The following is a 26,164-nucleotide window of genomic DNA, read 5'->3' as shown; positions in this document are numbered from 1 at the left end:
AATCCACTCATCTGCTGATGGGCACTTAGGCTGTTTCCAAATCTTAGCTATGGTAAATTGTGCTGCTATGAATATAGGGATGCATCTATCCTTTCTGATTGGTGTTTCTGGTTACTTGGGATATATTCCTAGAAGTGGGATCACTGGTCAAAAGAGACTAAAAAAGCAATCCCATTTACCATCACACCAAAAAATTTACCTAGGAATAAACTTAACTAAAGAGGTAAAAGACCTCTACTCAGAAAACTATAGGTCATTGAAAAAAGAGATAGAGGAAGACATAAACAGATGGAAGAACATACCATGTTCATGGATTGGTAGAATCAACATCATTAAAAAATGCCCATACTACCCAAAGTAATCTATAAATTCAACACACTCCCCATTAAAATACCAAAGGCATATTTCACAGACCTAGAATGAACTCTCCAAAAATTCATCTGGAATTAAAAAAAGACCCCAAATAGCTGCAGCAATCCTGAGAAAGAAGAAAAAAATAGGTGGGATCTCAATACCAGATATCAAGCTGTATTACAAAGCCACTGTTCTCAAAACTGCCTGGTACTGGCACAAGAACAGACATATAGATCAATGGAATAGAATAGAGAACCCAGAAATTGACCCGAACCAATATTTAACTCTTACAACAATACTGTGAGGTAGGAGTTATGTTTATTTTATATAAAAGGAGACTAAGGTAAAGAAAGCACAGAAAATGTCCAGATTCACACAACTATCATGACAGAGATAGATGAGAATAGAATACAGGACTATATAAATCCATGTATTCCATGAGAATCAATCTACAACCGAACTATCAAGTCCAGGCTCTTTTTGGAGTTGTATTTTAGAAACCAGACATGTTTGTTCCTTGCAGAATGACTTAGATCCTGACCCCAGAATGATCTGAAGATTAATTTATGCATATATTTACTCACTTGGGCTTTTTCTCCTTCTCTAACAAATTTTAAATGGCCAAAATGTCACAGTGATCTTTTCAAATTCTCAATTCAAGTTCTATGTGCAATTGATATAACAACACCTGAACGAAAAATGAACATATAAATAAGTAAAAATATATTCCAGTGTAAAAGCACTTGATTTATTTGAAGTCATCACTGTTGTTTCTAGTAGCAAATGATTATTATTAATTGTCTGATGGACTATAATCTAATTTAATGCTAATGGGCAATATTTAGTGATTTACTGGCAGGCAAAATCATGTATTTGTGGGACTAGTTTAAAAATAGTCTCAATTTCTAATGTTGGTTGTGTCTCAGGTGCTGATACATTTTTAATACTTAAAACAAAAAGCAATTTAGTGTTTATTTTATGTATGTTGTGTAGCTTTCTGCCTTTGATGGTTGCTTTTGAAGACGGGATAGGAGGAATGGAAAATGCTTACTAGAAAATGTCTTTTTATGATAAAGCCATAAAAAAAGCTATTTTATGGCTTTATCATTAATTTTGGTTTCTAGTCAAGTGATTACTGTAGAGCAGCAGCACTGAATCCTTTTCCTGCTATTTTTCTGTGAGATTTTGCTACTACATGTGCCTATGTGCACTTAGATATCACTACTGAATGAACTAAAATCAACAACAGTTTAGCTAGAAATTGTAGGGAAAATTTCAGAAAAAGTGTGGCATAAGTAACAGTTGCCACTTGTTTCTTTCTCATGATCTAATGATATTTAACAATAAAGTTTAATGGAATCCCACTTAACACTGAAGAAATTAGTTTTTAAACTTGAAGTTTGTTAGGGCTTCAATGACAACAGAAAAATGACTATTTTAAAAGCAAAGAAAATCATATGATTTAAATCAATTACTTAAAAATTTTGACTGTTGTAATAAAGTAGGTTTACATCTGCTTTTTAATTGCTTCTTTTTCTCATAAATGTAACTAGGTAATATTCCTATTTGCATAAAGACCTAAAGTAAAAAACTGGGTCTCAGGGTTTAGAAATGACGATCATTTCCATGACCCCTGCTAAATGGCCCTTTTCTAAGGTGATGCTCAGAGCTTAGTTCATGCATTTACATTTGGTCATATAACAAGAGTTTGACTTCATCACTGCCAGGAAGGCTGACATCAGGAGATAGCTGCTACCCAAGAATAGACCCCATTTAGTTCACTAGTAGCAGTTGCCCACACAATACCTACAAAAATACTGACGTGACCTAAGGAAACCTCCCCCCTACTCACCCCCCTCAACAAGCAGGGGTGTTTAAGATAATTCCTATGGAAGCAGAGAAGTCAGAATCTAGACCTCAGCTGTGGGACTGTCCCTTGGCCAGGATATAGACCCCATTCGTCCTGCCATGTGAACAATGATGTTAGAGTAGAAGGATGAATGAGCGATGATCACCTGACTTAGCAAGCCAGGTATGGGGCAGTAGAATGGGATCGTTCCTATACACCTGAATGATAAACCAGACCATGATAAACCTGAAAATAGCTGTGTTCTAGGAGAGTCCTGTCAGCATAAGTAACTAAATTTTGAGAGAATGAACCACCCCTTCAAGTAATTTTTACTTGAGAACTGACTTGGCTGGGTGTGTTTGCTCAGGTACTATATGAGCTTCTGTTCTGTTATATGTTGCTATCGACTGAGGAATATACTTTCAAGTGAAGTCCTCTATCCTAGTTCCAGTTCCATGGACTAAGGACAGCATGCTCAACACACGGAGGAACCACTTACTCTGACATAAGAGTTAAACTATCCTGAGGCCTAGTTTTTGAACCATAAAGAAAAGCTGCAGATTTCTCAACTTGGTTATAATGGATTATAGAAAGAACACCTGAAAATCATCACACAGTATTTTATCTTTGACAGTTAATATAATTCTTTTTGGATCAGCAGCCATCTGAATTATTTTATTTTGTAACTAGTGAATTTTGTCATTCAAAATAACCCGCCTTTCTTTTCCAATTACAGTTTACGTTCAATATTACTTTGTATTAGTTTCAGGTGTACAGAATAGTGGTTAGACAATCATACACTTTACAAAGTGGTTCCCCTGCTATTTCAAGTGCCCACCTGGCACCATACATAGTTATTAAAGTATTATTTACTATATTCACAGCCTCATGACTATTTTGTGATTACCAATTTGTACTTCTTAATCCCTTCATCTTTTTCACCTAGCCCCCCGTGCCCCTTCCCTCTGGCAACCATCAGTCTGATCTCTGTATCTATGAATCTGCAAAGCAGTCAAATTTTAAACACAGTAAAGGCCACAACAAGGTAATTAAAGAAGAAAGGTAGGTCTTCTACTAATTATATACTAAGTTTTCTACCAAAAATTGAAATTCAAATTAGTTTTTTCAGAAAACAAGTTATGCTGTAAGCAGTCCGAGAATCTCATGCTGGTGTCACACAAAAGTGAGTGCTTTACTTATTTTCTTTGTTTAACTAATCTAGAAACAAAAAGTTAATAATCTAGAAACAAAAAGACAACCTCAATTATTTATCTTATAAAAAATACATATGGTTAAAATCAGAATACATAGTGTGTAACCCTGAACACATTAATATGCAAATTGACCAAACAGCAGAAAGACTGGTCACTATGACGCACACTGACCACCAGGAGGCAGACACTCAATGCAGGAGCTGCCCCCTGGTGGTCAGTGCACTCCCACAGGAGGAGTGCTGCTCAGCCAGAAGCCGGGCTCATGGCTGGCAGGTGCAGTGGTGGTGGCGGGAGCCTCTCCAGCCTCCGTGGCAGTTGGATATCCCCCAAGGGCTCCCGGACTGCAAGAGGGTGCAGGCCAGGCTGAGGGGCCATCCCCTCACCCCAGAGTGTACAAAATTTGTGCACAGGGCCTCTAAAATATATATATCATTGTATATATGTGTGTGTGCGTGTATATATATATACATATATATATATATTTGATATGTAGCAAATGATAAATCAAAGCAGGACATATATTTTTACTTATAAGGTGTGAATCATACATCTCACTATAAACCATCTAAACTAATAATAGCCTAGGTAGTTGTCATGCCCTCATGCATCACACCCTAATGTCGTCACAAGATAGCTGTCACAAGATAGCTGCATGCACAGTGGAGGTGGGGCCTGGCAGAGGAGGCAGGCTGTGGCAGGGGAGGGCAGTTGGGGGCGATCAGGATGGCAGGGGAGGGCAGTTGTGGGCAGTCAGGCAGGGGAGGGCCATTGGGGGCAATCAGGCCAGCAGGGCAGCAGTTAGGCATCAATCAGTCTGGCATGGGAGTGGTTAGGGGGCGATCAGGCTGGCAGGCAGAAGTGGTTAGGGGCAATCAGGCAGGCAGGCAGGCAGGCAGGCAGGCAAGCGATTAGGAGCCAGTGGTCCCAGATTGTGAGAGGGATGTCTGACTGCTGGTTTTACTTATATTTTACTAGAGGTCCAATGCATGAAATTTGTGCAAGGGGCTTGGCCCTCACAGCCCCAGCTGCCTCAGCCCTCACAGCCCTGTCTGCCTCATGGCCCTGCGGCCCTGTGGCCCTGCCCACTGGTTGTTCCAGAAGGTCATTCCAGAAGGTTGTTCTCCCGTCTGGTCTAACTGGCATATTAGCTCTTTATTATATACGCTTATATATATAGATATACATTTTACACAAAGAGAATCTATATACAGTGGGGCCTTGACTTACCGAGTGTCCCGACTAATGAGTTTTTTGAGATACCAGCTGTCTCTCGGCCGATTTTTTGCATTGAGTTGATAGAGTAATTTGAGTTAATGAGCTCCTTAACGAGCTCCTTAACGAGTTCGGTCTCAGAACGAATTAAACTCGTAAGTCAAGGCCCCACTGTATATAGTAAAAAGCTGGCATTCCCTTTTAAACATGAATTTTAATTATATTAAGTGTTACTCTATTGTAACACTTAAACCGACAGTCGGACATCCCCTGAGGGGTCCCAGATTGGAGAGAGTGCAGGCTGGGCTGAGGGACACCCCGCTCCCACATGCATGAATTTCATGCACCGGGCCTCTAGTTTTAATTATAATTCTCATTCAAGGTATTGTCCTTTCTATTTGATGCTTTATTTCTTCCAGGTTTCTCAATTATTCTCCATAAATATTTTCACCTTATGGTGAAACCAACTCTTTAAAGGCAATAGTTTATTGGTATGAAAAATCAGAAAGGAAATCTTTGCAGTCAAATGTATTGAATGTTTTTCTATACCTCAGAGCCTATGAGAATCAATTTATTACTGATAAACACCAACTATATATAAAAATATCAAAATAACTAAGATTTTAGTGAGATGATGACTTTAAATTATAGATAATATAACTGTTTTTCTTGTCTATTCTCACTTATTCTTACAGGTAAAATCCCATGAAATAAAACAGGAATATGTGCAAATAAAGCATTTATTTGAAGGCATGGTCTTGCAATGACTGTCATCCTAAAGCAAAAATATTTAAGGAATTCTTTAGAAGAGAAATCCATTTTTAAAAAGAGTCATCACTTAATTATCCTCAGTTATATGATTTATATGGCTATCCTATTATCTCCCTCACAGTTCTATGAGGAAAAGTAATTACCCAGTAGCTTACGACATGCAATTTATCTTATAGTTATAACAGATGTTCATTCTGTCTATAAATACTTATTGAAGAAGCAAATAACTGATCACCATCAAGAAGACTAAATAAAGGCAATTTAATATTTGAGATTATGCTAATTTGAGGTTAACTATTCTGCTTTCTAGCCCTCCTTCTGGCTGTCCAATTTAGATGCCATTTTAGGAAACAATGCAATGGTACTCTTTTTGTTCTTTTTAAAAATAAAAGTAGACTTATCAAATGCAGAAGGATTCAAGTATTTGTCTGAAGGGATATTTTAGATAACTAATGCACTTCCTAATTTCTGTACTTTCAGTAGAAAGCTGCAAATTTGAAAAAAAAAAAAAAAGATTGCTTGTATATTGGGTTAACTGCTTTCCTCAGCTCCTATCTGACCATCTCCATATGGTCTTCTTTAACTCTGGGTCTGGTCACCAGTAACCATGTGGAAGTTAAGGAGTCCACTGTAAATTGATCTAAGATATTGCACAATCCTTGTGTTTTTTCTACACCTTGCCTATACCATTTAAACCATCCCTGTATTAAACTCTTTCAACTATTCTATTTTGAATGCTCTATCTCTTTTCTGCAGGAAAAAAGTACAGCTAGTTCTTCTTATTTATTTCCTCAGGAAAAATACCACTAATAAACAAAGCACTTATTTAAATATTTCAAAATTTAGTGCATCAATGATGTTATGACACAAAAATATAATCTATCTACACTAATAAAAGACAAGCATGCAAATTGACCATACCTTCGCTATGCCTTAAGTCATGCCCACCAGTCAATCAGAGCAACTATATGCAAATTAACCCAACCAAGATGGCGGCCGGCAGTCATGGAGCTGGAATGAGCAGGAGGCTTGGTTGCCCCAGTGATAGAGGAAGCCAAGCTTCCCGCCTGCTGCGGCCGGCTCTGAGCTCCACTCAAGGGAACAAAGTTTCAATTATAGAGGATAATAAACCCCAGATACCTGCTTTCAACGGGCCATGGCCACAGAGCTAGAGTGAGCAAGAGGCTTGGGTTGCCCCTGACGATGGAGGAAGCCAAGCTTCCCCTCTGCCCTGGCCGGCTCTGAGCTCCACTCAAGGCTACAAAGTTTCAGTTATAGAAGGTACATAAATCCCAGAATAAAAAGAAGAAAAAAAAAGGAGAGGCTGGGAGCTTCTGTCGCTGGGGGGCTTGGCGAGCCTGAAAATGGCCCTCATCCCCTCACCCAGACTGGCCAGACACCCCGGTGGAGACCCCCCACCCTAAAGGGTGTGTGGCCAGCCTGAAAACAGCCATCAGCCCCTCACCCAGGGTGGCCAGGCACCCCAGTGGGGACCCCCACCCTGAAGGGGTGTGACCAGCTTCAAACAGCCATGAGTCCCTAACCCAGGTTGGCCAGGCACCCCAGTGGGGACCCCCACCCTGAAGGGGGTGTGACCAGCCTTCAAACACCCAACAGCCCCTCACCCAGGCTGGCCAGGCACCCCAGCGGGACGCCCACCCTGATCCAGGACACCCTTCAGGGCAAACCAGCCAGCGCCCACCCGTGCACCAGGCCTCTGTACTATATAATAAAAGGGTAATATGCAAATTGACCCTAACAGCAGAACGACTGGGAGTGACTGGTCACGATGACACACACTGACCACCAAGGGGCAGATGCTCAATGCAGGAGCTGTCCGCTATTGGTCAGTGCACTCCCACAAGGGGAGCTCTGCTCAGCCACAAGCCAGGCTGATGGCTGCCAGCACAGCGGTGGTGGCTGAAGCCTCTCCCGCCTCCTCAGCAGCACTAAAGATGTCCGACTGCAGCTTAGGTCTGCTCCCTGCTAGTAAGTGGACATCCCCCAAGGGCTGCCGGGCTGCCAGAGGGATGTCTGACTGCCAGCTTGGGTCTGATCCCCCAGAAAGTGGGCCTAAGCCAGCAGGTGGACATCCTCTGAGGGGTCCCAGACTGCAAAAGAGCATAGGCCGGGCTGAGGGACCCCCCTGAGTGCACAAATTTTTATGCACCGGGCCTCTAGTATATATATAAAAGCATAAGCAACCATTCCAAACTGTTGACTGAACAACTGGTTGCTATGATATCCACTGACCACCAGGGGGCAGACGCTCAATGCAGGAACTGCCCCCTGGTGGTCAGTGCATTCCCACTGCCAACCTCCCATGGCCAGCCAACCTCCTGTGATCCCTCCCCCTGGCCAGCTGGCCCCTATTGGCCCTGATCGCCGGCCAGGCCCAGGGACCCTATCTGTGCATGAATTCATGCACCGGTGTCTAGTACTTAATAAGTGTCTAAATCATTTATATATTTATAGAATGTATTCAACTAAAAATGTCTAGATATAATGATCATCTAAACTTGTTTAGAAATATTTCTGACAAACATCAATATATAAAGTCTACCTTACTTGAAACAAGTATTTTAAATCATTTCTATAAAATTATTGAATTGCTTATGAAAGCACAAAGCAAGTTAGATATTCCACTTGAAAGTATTTTCAAGTACACAATTTATCTTTATAAATGTGTATGTCAAGGGAGATATTTACCTTTTCACCAATTTCTCCTTTGATGCCTTCAACACCTTGTTCTCCCTGTAGAAGAGAAATACAATGTGTATAATAATAGGAAAACTAGTTTTAACATATGTAATTATTATACTAATTATTATAGCATTTCTAACATTGAAAAAAACAATAATTATCAAGACTATTTCTAATATGTAAGCTCTAAACCAACACTAAGTTAAATACAATTTAAATATTCCTAACTACTAAAGGAATAATTTTCTAGGGTACAAGCTACAGCTTCACTATTTCCAATGAAATTTAATCTCCATAAAATTTAATTTCTCCATATATAGTACCTTTCTCATAGGTGTTTTGCAAATTGAATGCATCAACATATGCCCTGCACAGATTAAGTTAGTCATTATTGTTGCCATTTATATCACTAAATCTAATGGAAACAACCTTCTCAAGCTGACTTCTATGATTGCTGCTCCAGTGAGAGTTGTATGATAATCAAGTTCAGGTTTGAACCCCAGAGTTCAGGCTCCAGCTCTGATACCAGCATCATGCTCTTCATCACCCAGATCTCCTGCATCTCCGTCACAAAAGGGGGATTGGCTCTCAATCACAACATTTATTCTAAAAGGCATAAGTCCCTTGTTGTTCAACTAGACCCTCTTTGACATGACAAACTTATTTTCCCACTTATTTCTGCACAGATATTTACATTATTGATGTTTCATTCATACATTCAACAAATGTTTTACTGAACACCAAATATATGTCATACAGGCATGACAACATAGCCAACAAGTAAGTCATATGCACCCCTCCAAAAAAAAAAAAAAGGTTGCTTGAATATTGGGTTAATTGCTTTCCTCAGCTTCTATCTGGCCAAAAGAAGCACTCAGCAAATATTGTCTGAGTGCACCAAGGAAGGGATGAAGAGATTCTTAGCTCCAATTTATTTCTGCAATGCTACAATAGAGTAACATGATATAATTAAAATTAATGTTTAAAAAGGAATGCCAGCATATATATATATATATATATATATATATATATATATATATATATATATATATATTAGAGGCCCGGTGCACAAAAATTTGTGCACTAGAGGGGGGTGGGGGGTGGAGGGGTGTGTCCCTCAGCCCCACTTGTGCCCTCTCACAGTCTGGAACCCCTCGGGAGATAACCACCTGCTGGCTTAGGCCCGCTCCCCAGGTGGCAAATGGCAGGCCTGATCCCTAGGTGCCTGTCCGGGTGGCAGATGGCAGGCCGATCCTAGGTGCCTGACCCGCCTCCCAGGGTCCCGCGCAGGGCAGGGCCGATCAGGGGGTTGGAGCGCCGCCCCCAGTCATGCACAGGGCAGGGCCAATCAGGGGGTTGGGGCCCCGCCCCGGGTCACACATGGGATGCCCGGGTGGGCCGGCTGCCCTGCCTGGCCACCCCAGGTCCGGTTGCACATGGGACCAACCCCCGCCCCCCACCCCGCCCAGGATCCCAGATAACAGGCCCTGATGGCGGCAGGGCAGGCGGGATGGCGCTGTCCCGCCCTGCCTGTGGTATGCAAATTAGCCGCCATCTTTGTTGGCGGTTAATATGCATATTGCGTTGATTAGCCCATGGGAGGCGTAGTGAAGGTATGGTCAATTACCATGTTTGTCTATTATTAGATAGGATAATCAGCACGATATGCATATTAACTGCCAACAAAGATGGCGGCCAGCAACCATGCACTTGAAGTGAGCAGGAGGCTTGCTTGCTCCAGTGATGGAGGAAGCCAAGGTTCCCCACCTGCCGTGGCCCGGCTCTGAGCTCTGAAAGCAACAAAGTTTCAATGATAGAAGCTAAACAAACCCCAGATACCTGCTTTCAGCAGGCCATGGCCTCAGAGCTGGAGCAAGCAAGAGCCAGCTCTCAGCTCCAGTGACGGCAACAAAGTTTCAATTATAGAAGGTAATAAATCCCAGAATAGAAAGAAAAAAGAAAAAAAGGAGAGTCTGGGAGCTTCAGTCACCGGCCAGCCCCAAAATGGCCCTCAGCCCCTCACCCAGACTGGCCAGACACCCCAGTGGAGACCCCCCACCCTAAAGGGTGTGTGGCCAGCCTGAAAACAGCCATCAGCCCCTCACCCAGGGTGGCCAAACCTCCATGCGGTGAGGGCCCCCACTGAGGGGGGAGGGGGCTTGACCAGCCTGAAAAAAGCCATCAGCCCCTCATCCAGGCTGGCCAGGCACCCCAGTGGGGACCCCCACCCTGAAGGGGTGTGACCAGCTGCAAACACCCATCAGCCCCTCACCCAGGCTGGCCAGGCACCCCAGCGAGACCCCCACCCTGATCCGGGACACCCTTCAGGGCAAACCAGCCAGCCCTCACCCGTGCACCAGGCCTCTAGCCTATATAGTAAAAGGGTAATATGCAAACTGACCCTAACAGCAGAAAGACTGGGAATGACTGGTCACTATGACACACACTGACCACCAGGGGGCAGACGCTCAATGCAGGAGCTGTTCCCTGGTGGTCAGTGAGCTCCCACAGGGGGAGCTCTGCTCAGCAACAAGCCAGGCTAATGGCTGCCAGTACAGCGGTGGTGGTGGGAGCCTCTCCTGCCTCCTCAGCAGCGCTAAGGATGTCCGACTGCAGCTTAGGTCTGCTCCCTGCTGGCAAGTGGACATGCCCCGAGGGCTGCCGGGCTGCCAGAGGAATGTCTGATTGACAGTTTAGGCCCAATCCCCCGGGGAGCAGATCCCCCCCCCACCCCCGAGTGCACAAATTTTTGTGCACCAGGCTATATATATATATTTTCTCTTTGTGTAAAATATATATCTCTATATATAATCCTATATAATAAAGAACTAATATGCTAATTAGACCAGACAGCAGAATGACCTTCTGGAATCACCTTCTGGAACAACCAGTGGGCAGGGCTGCAGGGCCACAAGGCAGCCAGGGCTGCGAGGGCTGAGCCCCTTGCATCGGGCCTTTAGTAAAATATAAGTACATTCTGCTTCATCTACCCCCAAAAAAGGTATCAGGGAAGAAAATAGTATTTGGGTATCGCTGCCACTGAATTCATGGTCTACCTTTTTTCCCACCATTTTTCCTAAAACATAGACTTTAACTTGATCTGTTAATTCAAGCTGACATTGAAGCTGCTAAACACCCGCCTCCTCCCCCTGTACATCAGCCCCAATGACAGCATGATGCAGCCACCACAAACAGCTGCTGGAAAGTCCAAAACTATTTCCCAGCAGATAAATCTGCACATCCCTTGGCTTGTAATTTGACTTGCAGAGGCAGCACATGCTGTAGCAATGGGTTTTGTCTAGGATTGCTGTGAAGAAATTCAGAAGCTTGCTATGTCATCGCTGCCGGCTCAATCTTATCATCGTTATCAAGCCAAGTAAAGGAAGATTTTTCAAAAACTGTAACTATAAGTGTTTTTGAATGGTAATTTTTAGCCACAGAGAAAAACCTAGATGCAATAGTAACTTCTGTTGCTAATACCTGTAAAACTTCCCCAGAGCGTAGAAATGCTATGCTTGGCTTTGGTGGGCATCTACTATTGCATCTGTAATGCTCTCCCTGTGGTGGGACCATCTGGGTGGTATGACAGCTGGCCCCTCCTGAAGTGGCTCCCAGTCCCTCCAGGAAACTGGAATAGACCAGCCTTTGTGTTTCCAATCATGCTGATTACACGCAAGCATACTCCTTCCCAGGAGAAAGAAGCCCTTGGACAGGGAAGGGGTAAAAATGAGGTTCACCTCGGTTAAGAGAAAGATACTGGGCACAGAAAGAAGGCTCACCAATGCACACGTCCTTACTTATTATGAAGTTACCATTCTGAATGAAAGATATTTTGGAAGAGATTAGGTGTAGCATCTTGGCAGTATTTAATAATTTGTCATTGTAATGATTATGTTTAGCTCAATAGGGGGTATAACAAAAGGAAGATAAATAAAAAAATAACCAAACACAGTCGAAGGCGATAAACACTGTTCTGTTCTTCATTTTAGATTGTGTCAAATAGCAGTGAAAACTGCTGTGTACACTCCCAGGGCCCCTGGAAAGCACTACCATAGCAGTCTCTGGAGAAGCCGTTGCTAAATCGCTCTGATTAAGTCTCTCCTAATGCGCTGGTCCCTTGAGAAGGGACAGCTTCCATGGGTTCTCTTCGGAGAGATGGTTGAGTGAGTTGTCTTCAGAAAGATTAGTCAGTGGCTTTCTGAAGGTCTCTCAGGGAATTCAGCTTCATCGAATACACTTTCTGAATCTTCACCACATTACATACAAATTCAATGTTCAAGCTGTTAGCATTCCTAACTTATATGCAATACTCAAAAACTCATTACCCTGCCGGCCAGCGGGGCTCACCAGTTGAGCATTGACTTATGAACCAGGAGGTCAGGGTTCGATTCCTGGTCAGGGCACATGCCCAGATTGTAGGCTCGATCCCCAGTGGGTGGCGTGCAGGAGGCAGCCAATCCAGATTCTCTCTCATCATTGATGTTTCTCTCTCTCTCTCTCTCTCTCTCTCTCTCTCTCTCTCTCTCTCTCTCTCAAAATCAATAAACACATATTAAAACAACAACAAAAACAAAAAAAAACTCCTTACCTTTTGACCAGGTAAGCCTGGAGCTCCATGGAAACCATTTTCACCCTAAAGGAAGTACACAGAATAAATGCTATTAGCTACAAAAACCAAACAAATGAATATAGAACTTTCTGCAGCCTTTAATAGCTAGCGCTAATGCTGCAGGGAAAGGTAGCCTGATTCTGAATGTCAGTCGCATGCAGGGGCTTTCCTTCTATCTCTTACCTCACAAATCCAGGATCAGTACTTCCTTTTTAAAAATAGGAAAATGGAGGCTCTGAGAGGTGCAGTTACATGATAATAGCCACCCAACTACTGGCATTAACTGAGATTTGAACTGAGTTTTCTGACTCTGTAGCCCATGTTTTCCCACATGCTACTCAGTATCCCTTATTTCATTTTCTCTCTTTCAAACTTCTATGCATAATATTAAAGTCTGACATAGACTTTCTAAGGGCCAGACACTGTTCTCACAACAAACCTATCAGGTAGATACTATTATTATGACCACATATTATAAATGATTACAGAATCAATAGGAGCTAGAACTAAGATTTGAACCCATACACTTCAGCTTTGTGCACCTAACCACCACCCTACACTCTCTCATGGGAAAGATTTAATTCTGGCTTGTAAGTGATCTCTTGCCTAAAATCTGAATCAATCTATCTATCTATCTGCTTATGCATATCCTATATAATAAAAGCCTAATATGCTTAAGTGTCTGGTTGTTCGGTCGGACGTTCAACCAATCAAAGCATAATATGCTAATTGTATGCTAAAGCTGCTCAACTGCTCTCTATGATATGCACTGACCACCAGGGGGCAGAGAGTTGACCAGTTGTTGACCAGTCGCTATAATGTGCACTGACCACCAGGGGGCAGGCACTCCAACAGGTAGGTGGGGTTGCTGCTGGTGTTCGGCCTATTGGGACTGTGCAAGATGGGCCAGGCACGCTTTGAAGCTCTCCTGCGGTCCTTCCCTGCTGGCCAACCTCCTGTGTCCCTCTCTGGGCCCGATTGTGCACCAGTGGGGTCCCTGCACCCTCTCACAATCTGGGACCCCTGGGGGATGTCAGAGCCAGTTTCAGCCCAATCCCGGAGACCAGGCCAAGGGACCCCATGGTGCATGAATTCGTGCACTGGGCCTCTAATATATATATATATATTTACTTTCTCGCTTATCTGTTGATTGCCTTTGGATCAATTTTTAATTCATATCCAATGCCATTTTACTTGACACAATTACTTGGGAGAACTTTTTGTTCCTTCCATTCTTCTTGACCCTGTCTTGGGTAAAAAGGTTTCCAGCAGATGCTTATCAGTTTCCATTACTGGAATTCATGGGTCATCTCTCTGAGTTTGTTTTGTAAACAGTAAACCAGTTAGAAGGAGATACTTCTGGGAGGATCTGCATGTTCTTGACAGAGGCTTAGGAATTTAGTTGCTAATAGGAATTGACTTTGGCTCCTGAGTTTCAGATTCAGACAGCTCAAAAAAAATGAACAATTCCACTGACCTGTCATATTTCTAGCAAACATTTATAATGAATTTATAAGGCAACAGTTTTTTAAACATTTAGATATCATTTCTTAGAATTCCTTAAATAAAATTTGAATATATGAATAAAAATATTGCATCTTAAAACTTTAAAATAGCAATAATATAGTTTTCTAAATATAAAGAGGTCTTTACTCTCATTAATTAATTCATTTTGGAAAGTTTTAATCATTCGCACCAGAGGTGTACTGCTATACACGGATATACATATTACTTTAAAGACTAAGGCTTTTTATTTTTTATATCAGGTTAAATTATCTAAGTGTTCCACAGTATAACTGCTGTCATCACAGTATGTACTAAACACTAAGGCAAAACTTTGTTGCTAATGTAATTAATTGTTGAAGCAAAAATCTATAATAATAAAAGCATAATATGCTAACTAGACCAGACATCCTTCCAGATGACCTTCTGGACCAAGCCGAGGCTGTGAGGGAAGCCCGGGTCCCGGGTACCAGAGGGAAGCTGGTGCCAGCAGCCGGGGGAAGGAAGGCCTTCTCTTGCACAGATTTCGTGAATTGGGCCTCTAGTAAAATATAAAATGCTTTATCTGTGTAATAAATATATTTGTATTATTAAAATTTTTGTTGGATTTCTAGACCTCAGGCCTCACACAATATATTAGGAACTTCCAATTTCACTTGATCAAGATATAGTAAGAGCACATTAAGTATCTGATGCCAGGGAATTGTCTATAAAAATTAAGCATCTGTTACTCATCAGAGAAATATGTCCACTTGTCCATAAAGAGCAGAATTATTTTCATCTGTTGGTCCAATATAATGTTTTATATCATATTACAAGTTACACACGATAATAAGATATGGCATGTAGTCCAGTAACGGACACTGATACAGTATACACTGCCAAAAATACTTTCTGGAGAAAAAAAAAAAAGTAGTGACAGGATCTCCTCTTTTTCTTTGCTCACAGCACACTCCTACGTACCATATGCTCTGAGTACTCACACCTCAAGTCCCACTTCTGACATATGTCAGGTTAGGGTTTCACCCAGACAAACTGATAACTGGGTACCGAAATTCTCTAAAACCGTGACATAAAGAATGTTTTTTAAAAGACACCAGCTACCAGTTAGGGTTGTTTTAACCAGCTACAGTTGGCCCTGGCTGGTGTTGCTCAGTGAATAGAGCAATGGCCTGCAGACTGAAGGGTCCTGTGTTAAATTTTAGTCAAGGGCACATGCCCAGGTTTCCAGTTCAATTCCCAGCAGGAGGCAGCCGATCAATAATTCTCTCTCTTTTGCCCTCTCTCTTTCTCTCTGAAACCCATAAAAATATATTTTTTTAAAAAAAATAGACATGGGTTGTTTTTCTTTTTGTTCGAATTAAAATGTGTTTTCCTATGGCCAGTGTTGTATTTGGTTTGGGCTCTTTCTTGACTAGAAATTTGTTTTGTAAACATAATTCTAAACTCCAAGATACCCAATGAACACTTGGGGCCCTTTACTCTCATAAGAAATGAGTCAGTTTCACATGTCACAACATGTGGAAGGTTTTGAGATAGTTTAGATAGATTTTTGAAGTTTAAAGTTTGCAACTTAAGTATCAGGAACTTTGGCATTATTTTTCCTTATTTTCTTTTATTTTCTCATTGATTTTGAGAGAGAGAGAGAGAGAGAGAGAGAGAGAGAGAGAGAGAGAGAGATCCATGTGAGAGGAAAACATCCATCAGCCACCCTACCATATGCACCCAGACCAGAGATTAAACCCACAACCTAGGTATGTCCCCTGACTAGGAATCAAACCTGAAACCTTTTGGTGTAGGAATATCACTCCAACCAACTGAGCTACACTGGCCAGGGCTTTGCTGGTTTTTCTTGAAATCAGCATAGATGTCCTACTAGAAATTTATAATCATTTAAAATCTTTTGTCATTTTCTAGTCTTTATGTTCAAAAAAAGATAGATTTATTAAGTACCCTAAAAACTAAAGAAGAAAATAGTCTTTGAGAACAAAATTTTGTTTAACAGATTAATGGACAATGATGTTTCTTCCTGGACTTTATTTGAAACCTAATTTATGTCAACAGAATGAGCCCCTCTTCATGCTCACTCTGAAGTACAATTTCAAAGCACCGGTACCCGATGCAATTTGGGGCCAAATTTAATTCCATCTATCCGATAAACGCCTGTCGACAATGACTGGATGGGCAGACGTTAGCTGTTTTTTTCTGAACTCCAGTTTTCCCTCCTTCCTCCCAGTCTCAGAGCAAGAAAGAAATATGAGGCTTTTCCTTTAACTTCCAATCAATGTTTTAGCCCATTATTGAAAGAAAAATTACAATCAATGTTTACCAGAGCAACCATAAGTTTCAAAACTTATTACTGAGGCATTTGTTTTCTGCTAGGGCTGTGTACCTTTCCTGTTACAAAGTCAAGCTACAGATGGGCAAATGAATAAGTCTGCGCAATAGAAAGTGGGGCAAATTCTAACATTGCTGCTGATAGCATTGTGACCATGTTATTACTGTAACACATAGCATGTCTTCAACTTCATGGAGCAATCAAGAGCACCCTTTTCAGAATTCAAAGTAACCTCTTTGGGTGCTGTTTACCTGAAATTAATACCAGAAAAGTGTTGACTGTAAAAAAAAAAAAAAAAAAAAAAAAAAAGAAGAGAAGAAAAAGAAAAAAAAAAGAATAAAGTAGCTTCTTTGAGAAAATTTTGGGAAAAAACTAGGTGTAATTTAGGGCCAGCTGATGGCTTTCTGAAAAACTGATTCAAGTATTTTCATTTTTACTTCCTTTTCATCACTGCCCATTTCCCTGAAGCAATCACAACTATCCATAAAAGGTAAATTATTAGTTTTCCTGACTCACTTAACATTGGAATCAATGTCTTTTCTTATTATGTGGGAAATGCATGTTGTCTAAAGGGCACTTAATAAGGAATCACTTCCCAGGGCTACGGTTTGCAAACCTAGTACCAATGAGACCAAGCAAAGAAAGATAGATTATGCAAGTAAACAAAAATTTGCTAATAACTAAATCTAAGCCCAGAAAATAAAAAGTTATATACTAAAACATGTACTATGTCTTATTTTTTTCTTTAAATACTTAGGCATTCAGCCTTAGATTAAAAAATCTGAGATCTTATTATAACACTGTTTCCATATTTAAAAATCAATTTAACCTATTATTTCATTTAAAGCTTATTTATTGGGAACATAATCTTCTGTATGAATTTCGTGTACACTTAGAAATATATCAATATTTTCCCACTAATTCATATATATTGAGAGAAAATTTACTTAAATTGAATGTTGAGTGCAGTGGCTGGAAGAAATGTCTGAAATAGCATGCCAAAATTCTGGCATAGAAAACAATAAAAAAGTCGCCAAAGATAAATCTGATTTTGATTTTGTGTATTAACTTGACCTCTACATTTCTAACTATAGTCCTGCTTTATTCAGGATGTAATCTTAGGAAATTGAATTTTGATATGGTTCTTAAATTATTGGAACTCAAATATTTCAGGAAATAGAATATATACCTCCCCTTTTCTTTCCAGATATCTCATCAATCTGAGTCCTTTCATTTCAAGGAGGAGTATTTTCTCTTCTATTTTCTGGTACTTCATTCCAAGAAGTATATTTTCAAGTTAAAAAATACATATACTGCATAAGGTTTTAAACTTCAAACTTTTTGAATTATTTATATATGTTGGACCTTTAATGCAGCTAACACATGGGGATGTATTATCACATTAATGCTCAGAATAAGAAAAATTTACAACATTCTTATTTGTAAAATGAATGAGACACTATTATTACTTATTCTTATGGGTCATTTCAAAGAAGGGGACATCAGCCCACCAAAGAATGTATGGTCAATACCTGTCTTAAACATAATAAAGTGAATATGGAAAGTTAGTAAATAGCAGTTGAAGTCAACATCTATTGTCTCATAATCTACTGACCTTAGTGTATATGCATGTGTGTGTACACAAGTATATGCAGATGCACATAGCTAGAAAACAAGCTGGACAGGTGTTCTTAATTATAGGAACAAGTACAAATTCATACATTTATATTAAACACTTTCACCAAAGAATCAGTTGAGATACTGAGTCTACTGAAAGTTGATTAAAATCAGGCACTTTTGCTGTGTAAATTGCATTGTCAAGAACAAACAAAAGAATTCTAGGTGAGGATGCTGAAACAATGTTTTCTGAACCCAAACTAACTTTCCCAAATTTCTGCCCATTAGTCTTATTTCACACAGAAGAAACATCTTATGGGTCTTGTACATGACATCCCTTTGTTCCCAGTCAAGGCTTCTGTTCAGTATTGATCAAATGACAGTTTGGATTCCCTTAATAGTATGGTCACTATTCTCTAGGTAAACACTGGTTAGCCAATATGTCTTTTAAAATGTGGCACTCAGGCCTAGAAGGTGTGGCTCAGTGGTTGAGCACTGACCTAGCAACCAAGAGGTCATGGATTCAATTCCTGGTCAGGGTATTCGACCGGGTTGTGAGGTCAATCCCCAGTAGCGGTTGTGCAGGAAGCAGCAGCCTGTCAATTATGTTTCTCTCTCCCTTCCTCTCTAAAAAAATCAATGAAAACATATAAAAAAATTAAATGTGTATCATTCCAGAAATGGTCTCTCATACTCATAATAGAGAGCAGGACTGTTATACAAACACACACACACACACACACCCCACATACACCTTGTTCTGGGTACTACTATACTGTCTCTATTAATACAACATGCTTTTTAATGCTAACTTGAAGCTTATAGCACTACAACCATTAAGTTTTCCTTTCAAAGACAAATGTTTTACAATCTTTTATCAAATCAATTGAATACAAATTATACTAACTTATTTCAATTAAAAAAACTGAAGTGGTTTAGAGAGGTAAACATTTCAAGTCAAGGACTTGAGCCTTGGCCAATGCTGTAAAGCCCATTACAATACCTGGGCTTGTGTATAATTGTGGTGATTTTCTTAAAGTGAATCTGTCAAGAACAAGTGTTTGGGCTCTTCACTTTGTTTTGAGACTAGCTGTAAGACAGTTTTTTAAGTAAAGTTGAAACTTCACAAAGGTACTAGAGAAACCAAAGTATGGAAATTGACATCTGAATTAAGTATTGTAACAAGTGAAAGACGATTTAAGATATAAAGAAAAGGACAGTGTCATTGGTAAGCTCCTAACGGAGGAAAGTGAGATACCGGTAACTGCAACTATTTCCTGTCCAAAGTGTTCCTCGTGATGAGTAATTTATAGTTCTACTTCTCTACTTCATATCAATTACTTCTACTGGAGCTTAAATGCACTAAAGTCAGTGGTTAATTATCTTTAGCCTTGAAGTAAATGGTTGTTAAGATATGGAGAAATAACATTCCTTAGCACTGTTGTCAGAGACAGGAGATTTCCAAACCAAGTTTGGGAAAAAAGAAAGAGCAAGATAACTTGAACATTTATGCTTGAGAGAGAAGAGAGAGCATAGTTCCTCTAAAAGAAAATGGGAAGCAAGTTCCGGAGCTATACACATTTCTATTCTATTTCATCCTAGGAAGCAGTGTCTACAAGCTTTGCTAGATAGGTAAGAGAGTCTCTTGCCCTCCGATTTCCTCGAAGTATGCTTTTGTAGAAAATACAGAAGACGTGCACAGAGGCATCACTGCCATCTGGGCTTTTTCCAGTACCCTCTCAGGAGGGTTTTCTAACAATCATCCTCTATTTCTGAACAACATAATAAACATTTGTCCGGAATCAATCAGGTGTTATATGTTGGGCCAGGTGTTGGGGTCCCAGGGGTGAGAGAGATACCGAGTCCTTGTTCTTTGGGAGTTTATCCTGGGGACAAGGACACAAATTCTATTGATAATGTAAATGAAGTGCTATGTGAGCTGAGTGAAGGGGTTGTTAAATCTGCCTGGTGACCAGGGAGACTTCACGAAAAAGATGCAATTTGTCTTGAGCTTTGAATTTAGTCATCTGTGAAGACACAGTGAATGGTCCGTGATCACCCTCTCAAATCTTCTACCTACAATTCCATTCAGTACCTTACACTGGCCTAGCTGTCCCTGACTTGGCTGGCGAAAGGCTGTTTTAAGAAAACTCTAATATCTGAAATTTTATATGTCTATAAAATACCAGTTACCTTTAAATTCACTGTAGCTCAGCAATCGACACCAAGAATAAAACAATTAGCTGCTAATGTATGCAGAGAAACAGAGTGTGTGATATCTTTTCATGGAAATATTTTACTATTTATGTGCACGATTCTCATAGTGCATTAAACCAAATAGGAGCATTAGCAGCCTAGGTTCTTGAAATCTGGCTAACGGTTTAGCAAATAGAAGTCAAGTGCATTGGTGCCAGATCCACTGCATGTGTTGAGCTTGTCATCCATCTGTTGTGCTCTCTGCCAACTGCTCTACTTGGGGTGCAAGTGGAAGGCATTAGAATGGAATAAGAAACCATTAAGAAATGAAATCAACTGCAGAGTGAGCCAGTTTCTTTTTCTTTTTCCTGTCCTTCTATTACCTCTGTCCTTCTCGTGTTTCTGCTTATTTTAGTGCTCTATTGTATCAATGAACTACCCACAGATAAAACAATTAAGTGAGACCTACTCCATGTAAAGGCAGTAATTTTTCACTGGTAATCCAAGCTATCATTCTTGTGACTTTAGTAAGTAAAGCTAACAAGTCCCTTAACAAAACTGTTTTCTTTGCAGTCATTTTTTCCTATGATTATTGGTATAATAAGAAAGTTCAATCTTTTCTCCAGAATTGACTATACCTTCATTCATTTCAGAATTTTCTGAAACACGAAAATATATAGATGATTCTCTGTTTAATCAGCATTTTCTCTAGCATGGAGCTCATACTTGTTTTTCAACCTTGACAATCTCATAGGAAGGAAATAGCTCAATGTTACAATAAAGTTAGGTTGTCACATACAAATAAGCACTTCAACTTTCTTTTTTATCTTGGAAAGGACAATGAAATTAATTGTATTTCTGAATTTCAATGGGAAATTGAGTGAAATGAGATAATAGAGACAGTCAAATGAATTTTTAGAATTCCCTAGTTTTTTTTTTCAATAAACATTTCTAAGTTTCTGAGTCTCTGAGGCATTAATGCTACATCTGGACCAGGGCTTTTGCAGAGTTCATTATAATTCACAGCAGCTATGGGTCTTGTCTGCGCTTTCATAAACTGCAAAGCATCTGCCTTTATTTCTAGAAGCTGTAGTCTTCCCATAAAATGTCTTTTAAAGAGAAAATCAAGATTCAAAGATCACAGTCATTTCATTTTCCAACAGAAAAGAAATAAAAAGACAGTTAGGGAACAATGGATCTGCCCAATTCAGTCTCACTCCCCTGCAAAGACTGAGGCCTTCAGAGTTTATGGTGAAAAAACCCATCATACAATGCACCTCGTAATGAGGACAGTGAGCCTGACTATTTTTAAAACAAGCACTTGGCAACTCTCTCTTCATGTTCTCAGATATACCTCTTAAGTGCCCTTAATGCATATGGCTTTTTACCTCTGGAAGTTTGTGTGTGTGTGTGTGTGTGTGTGTGTGTGTGTGTGTGTGTGTGTGTGTGATAAAGCCATGGTACTAAGTTAAACACTTTTGTTTTTAATCAAATGAATATACAATTTACAAATGGCATATTTGGTGGGGATCATAGAGAATTTTCTAGGTTAGGTGCTGAGGTAAGGTTAATCTGAAGAATGTGGCCATGACTGGCCTGCTTGGAGGTGGGCATGCAGGGCAAATAAGGATCTTCAGAGAGTCAGGTACGTGTGGGAAGTTTAAAAGCCTATTTCAAATATAATTTTGAATTTGGATACCAAACAAAAAGAAACTGTATTGTTTTCATAATACTTATTTTGGAAGGTAAATCTAGACAAAATCTTTTTATTAGGTGAAAAACGTATGATGATAATTTTTAATAGGTGGACACAATTTTCTGAGGGTGGAAAGTCAGAATCCCTATAGTTAGATAGACTATATAGGAGTCAATGCATTTTTTTCTTTTCTCTTTTTAAATTAAAGTTTATATTCAATATTCTTCCCCTTCTTCCTTCTTTCTTCTTCTTTCTTCCTTCTTCCTTCTTCCTTCTTCCTTCTTCTTTCTTCCTTCTTCACTGTCCTCATTACGAGGTGCATTGTATGATGGGTTTTTTCACCATAAACTCTGAAGGCCTCAGTCTTTGCAGGGGAGTGAGACTGAATTGGGCAGATCCATTGTTCCCTAACTGTCTTTTTATTTCTTTTCACATATTCTTCCTTCTTCCTTCTTCCTTCTTCCTTCTTCCTTCTTCTTTCTTCCTTCTTCCTTCTTCTGTTTGTTTGTTTTGTTAATCCTCACACAAGGATATTTTTCCATTGATTTTTTAGGGTGAGTACAAGAGAGAGGGAAAGGCAGAGAGAAACATCGATGTGAAAGAAACACACCGATTGGTTACCTCCTGCAGGAGCCCCAATCAGGGCCTAGGCCAAGGAGGAGCCTGCAACCACGGTACGTGCCCTTGACCAGAATCAAACCTTGGACCCTTTGGTCCACAGGCTGACACTCTATTTACCGAGCCAAACCAGCTAGGGCTCAATATTATTCAGTATTAGTTTCAGACGTACAGCAAATTGGTTAGAAAAGCATGAACTTTACAAAGTGGTCAAGGGATCCATAGATTTTAAGAGAAGGGACACAGCCCTCCCTGGAGCAGAATGTAGGAATTTGTACAGTTCCCTCAGCAGGCTGCTGGCAAACAAAGTTAAGACCTAATTCAGAACTGTCTGTGCAAAGGAAATCTGGATACTTGTGGAGCTGTCCTCAGGTAATAATGGCAAAGGAGCAAGAAGTATGAATTCATATGGATAGAGATTCAAATCCTGCCTACACTATTGGTTAGATATGAAACTTTGGGGAAGTTTTAATTTTTCTATATCTCAGTTCCTTAATCTGTGAAAAAGTGATGATATAAATCTTACCTCATGGAGTTATTGTGAGGAATGAATGAAATAATGTAAAGAAGCCTCTTGACAGTGTTTACCACATAATAATTATTGTGTAAAGAGATGGCTATTAATATTTTTATGAAAGTTTATACTCATATACATTTCAGCTAAATAAAATATTTATTGGTTTGCTAACATCTAGTATGTATTAAGAGGTCAAAGTTATCTAAGATACGTGACTTTTATTTGAACATTTTTCTACTAAATATATTTTGAGAAAATAATAAAAATTTCCTTAAATGAGTTTTAATTTAGTCTCATAGTAAGCCAGAGTTTAGAATACTAGACTTATCAAACTGTTTTCTTTTAAAATTACCTATATTTTACTAAATATGTATATATCAGGCACTGAACTGGCACTTTCATGAATAATTTCATTTAATCTTTAAGACAAAACTAGAAGTAGGTACAATATAATTCCCGCTTTATAAAAGAAAAGTTAAAAGAAATCAAGAGACATGCCCTAAATTACACAGGGTGAGGCTTTGAACTGGGACTCAAACCCAGGCCGTCTAACTCTGGGTATTTAATACTTGAAGGGCATAATGGTGATGGTTGTTATTCACGGCATACCTCCTTCATGAGAAGAAAAATTAATTTAGTAAAAGTTATTTTCCCTTTAAAATAAACATTTTAGGACAAACTAGGTAATTCAACAGACAGAAAATTGGTTTTAGCACAAATTAGGTCTATATTGAATTTTTAACATCGCATCATTAGGGTAACTATTACTGAGAAATAACTACTCCTATTTTTTAAAAAGTATGCCCACTTCTCAAAAAACATATCTGATACATGATATACATAAGCAAAATGGAAAATGAAGCAATTTTTCGTTTGAAATATTCAGGTAATGAATGCAAGCATACTTTGGTCAGGATTCAATCCCAGTATCCAAATCTTCATCTCATTTTGCCACTGCTTACCAAGAGAAGGTGAACTGAGTGAGTGTGTGTGTGTATGTGCACGTGTGTGATCTCATACACTGTCATTCACTTCTCTTGGAAACTGGGCCATCCAATTTCCTGATTTTGACTGACATTGGCTTCTGTCCAACCAAGCTAACCAGAAGTCACCAGTGACTAATCACTAGTAACACCTGCTATGGAGAATAGATTTTTCTTATGTGAACCCAGAACAGACAGTTTACCAAATCTCTCAGGCACACTCCTAGCTGCGCTGCATCAATGTAAAGGGGACACTTGTTTTTCAGTGGTGTGTTGGCAGGAAGGTTGTATATATCAGGTTAGAGTGCCTAGTGCAAGTTTGTATTTGGTGACGGGTATTATAATTATAAAGCAGCATAATTAAATTCCACAGTTCATCATCCTCAAAGTCTCCATGACTCCCTATTCCATAAATTGATTTCATAATATAGTGCTGGTTAGTGAAATATTTTTCTCCCGGGCCTCAGAAGAAAAATGCTGCCTTAGTAAAGTAATACGTAGTTCAGGGACTTCACTTTTAAAAAAATTTACTGCTACCACCTAATACACTTCAAAGTGTAGGTTTACTTCAGAATAATGGGATTCATATAAAGATCACTTAATTTATTACTTCATTACATTGGAAGTAAGTACAGCTAATATACAAATTCTATTCTCCACTGATCAGAATATGTTTCACTCCATTATTATAAATCAGTTTATTAGTTTAAATATTAAACCTTAAAAAATAAAGGACTTGCCCTGGCTGGGTTGCTCAGTTAGTTGGAGCATCATCCCAAACACCAAAAGGCTGCAGGTTTGATCCCCAGTCAGGGCACATACAGGAGGCAACTGCTGGATGTTTTTCTCTCACATTGATGCTTCTCTCCCTTCCTTCCTCCCTCTCTAAAAATCAATAAAAACATATCATCAGGTGAGGATAAAATAAATAAAAAATAAAGGACTTCACTTTGAGAATATTACACCGGAGGTATATATGAAGGTATACTATATGTTCGATGTATTTTGCATATGTTCTTGCTCCAAGGAAGGCTTTTATTTTATATTTTAATAGAACTCTTACGCATTTTTATTTATAAGAAAAAGAACACCAAGAATCACAAATGCTGAAAGCAGAATCAAAGGGCAGCTCGGGGTGCTGTATGAGCACTCTGGGAGGCGCATTAAGCCAGTTGTGGGAGATACGGCTCTGAGGATACACAATACTTTAAGAACTAATGAATTTTCCTTGGAAACTTGCTTAGAAAAATTCATCAAATCAATTTCATCAGAAAACAATGGAAGTATTTTATGCAAAACATAAGTGCTCATTTTTACAACTTTAAAATTTTTGAAATTTTAGAGAAGAGTCTATTTAGGTCCTTTGCCCATTTTTAATTGGATTGTTTGTCTTCCTTTTGTTAAGTCATATGAGTTCTTTATATATTCTGGAAATTAACCCCTTATTAGATATATCATTGGCAAATATGTTCTCTCATACAGTGGGCTCCCTTTTCATTTTGTTGATGGTTTCTTTTGCTGTGCAGAAGCTTTTTATTTTGATGTAGTCCCATTTTTTTTAATTTTCTCTTTTGTTTTCCTTGCCCCTAGAAAATTATCAGCAAACATATTGCTATGAGAGATGTCAGAGAAAGACAAGTATCACATGATCTCTCTCAAATGTAGAAGCTAATGAACAAAATAAACTGATCAACAAAATAGATTCAGAGACATAGAAGCATGGAACAGACTGATGAATCTCAGAGAGGAGGAGGGGTAAGAAGAGATTAACCAAAGAACTTATGTGCATATATGCATAACCCTTGGATACAAACAACAGTGCAGTGAAGGCCCGGGGTGGGGACGGGGGAAGGAAGCAGGGAATCCATGGGGGAAGAAAATGGTGACATCTGTAATACTTTTAACAATAAAGAGATATTTTAAAATTAAAATAAAATTTCTGAAATTTTAAAACTTTTGAAAAATTTGATATATCTTGATTGTA

General features: G+C 39.5%; 1 protein-coding gene across 1 annotated transcript in view; it reads right to left on the bottom strand.

Annotated features, from left to right (window-relative positions):
• COL19A1 (collagen type XIX alpha 1 chain) overlaps positions 1-26,164 on the bottom strand; it is a 301,251-nt gene that overhangs the window by 208,565 nt on the left and 66,522 nt on the right. Inside the window, exons 11-12 of the mRNA XM_081094481.1 lie at positions 12,692-12,736; positions 8,110-8,154 (exon numbers count right to left, since the gene is read on the bottom strand). Coding sequence (XP_080950607.1) covers positions 8,110-8,154; positions 12,692-12,736 — 90 coding nt within the window. The remainder of the gene's footprint in view (positions 1-8,109; positions 8,155-12,691; positions 12,737-26,164) is intronic.

Source organism: Myotis nattereri (assembly GCF_964212035.1).
Source record: "Myotis nattereri genome assembly, chromosome: 6".
NCBI lineage: Eukaryota > Metazoa > Chordata > Mammalia > Chiroptera > Vespertilionidae > Myotis > Myotis nattereri.
Note: the sequence above shows the minus strand (reverse complement) of the source record. Positions and strands in the feature narration are given on the sequence as shown.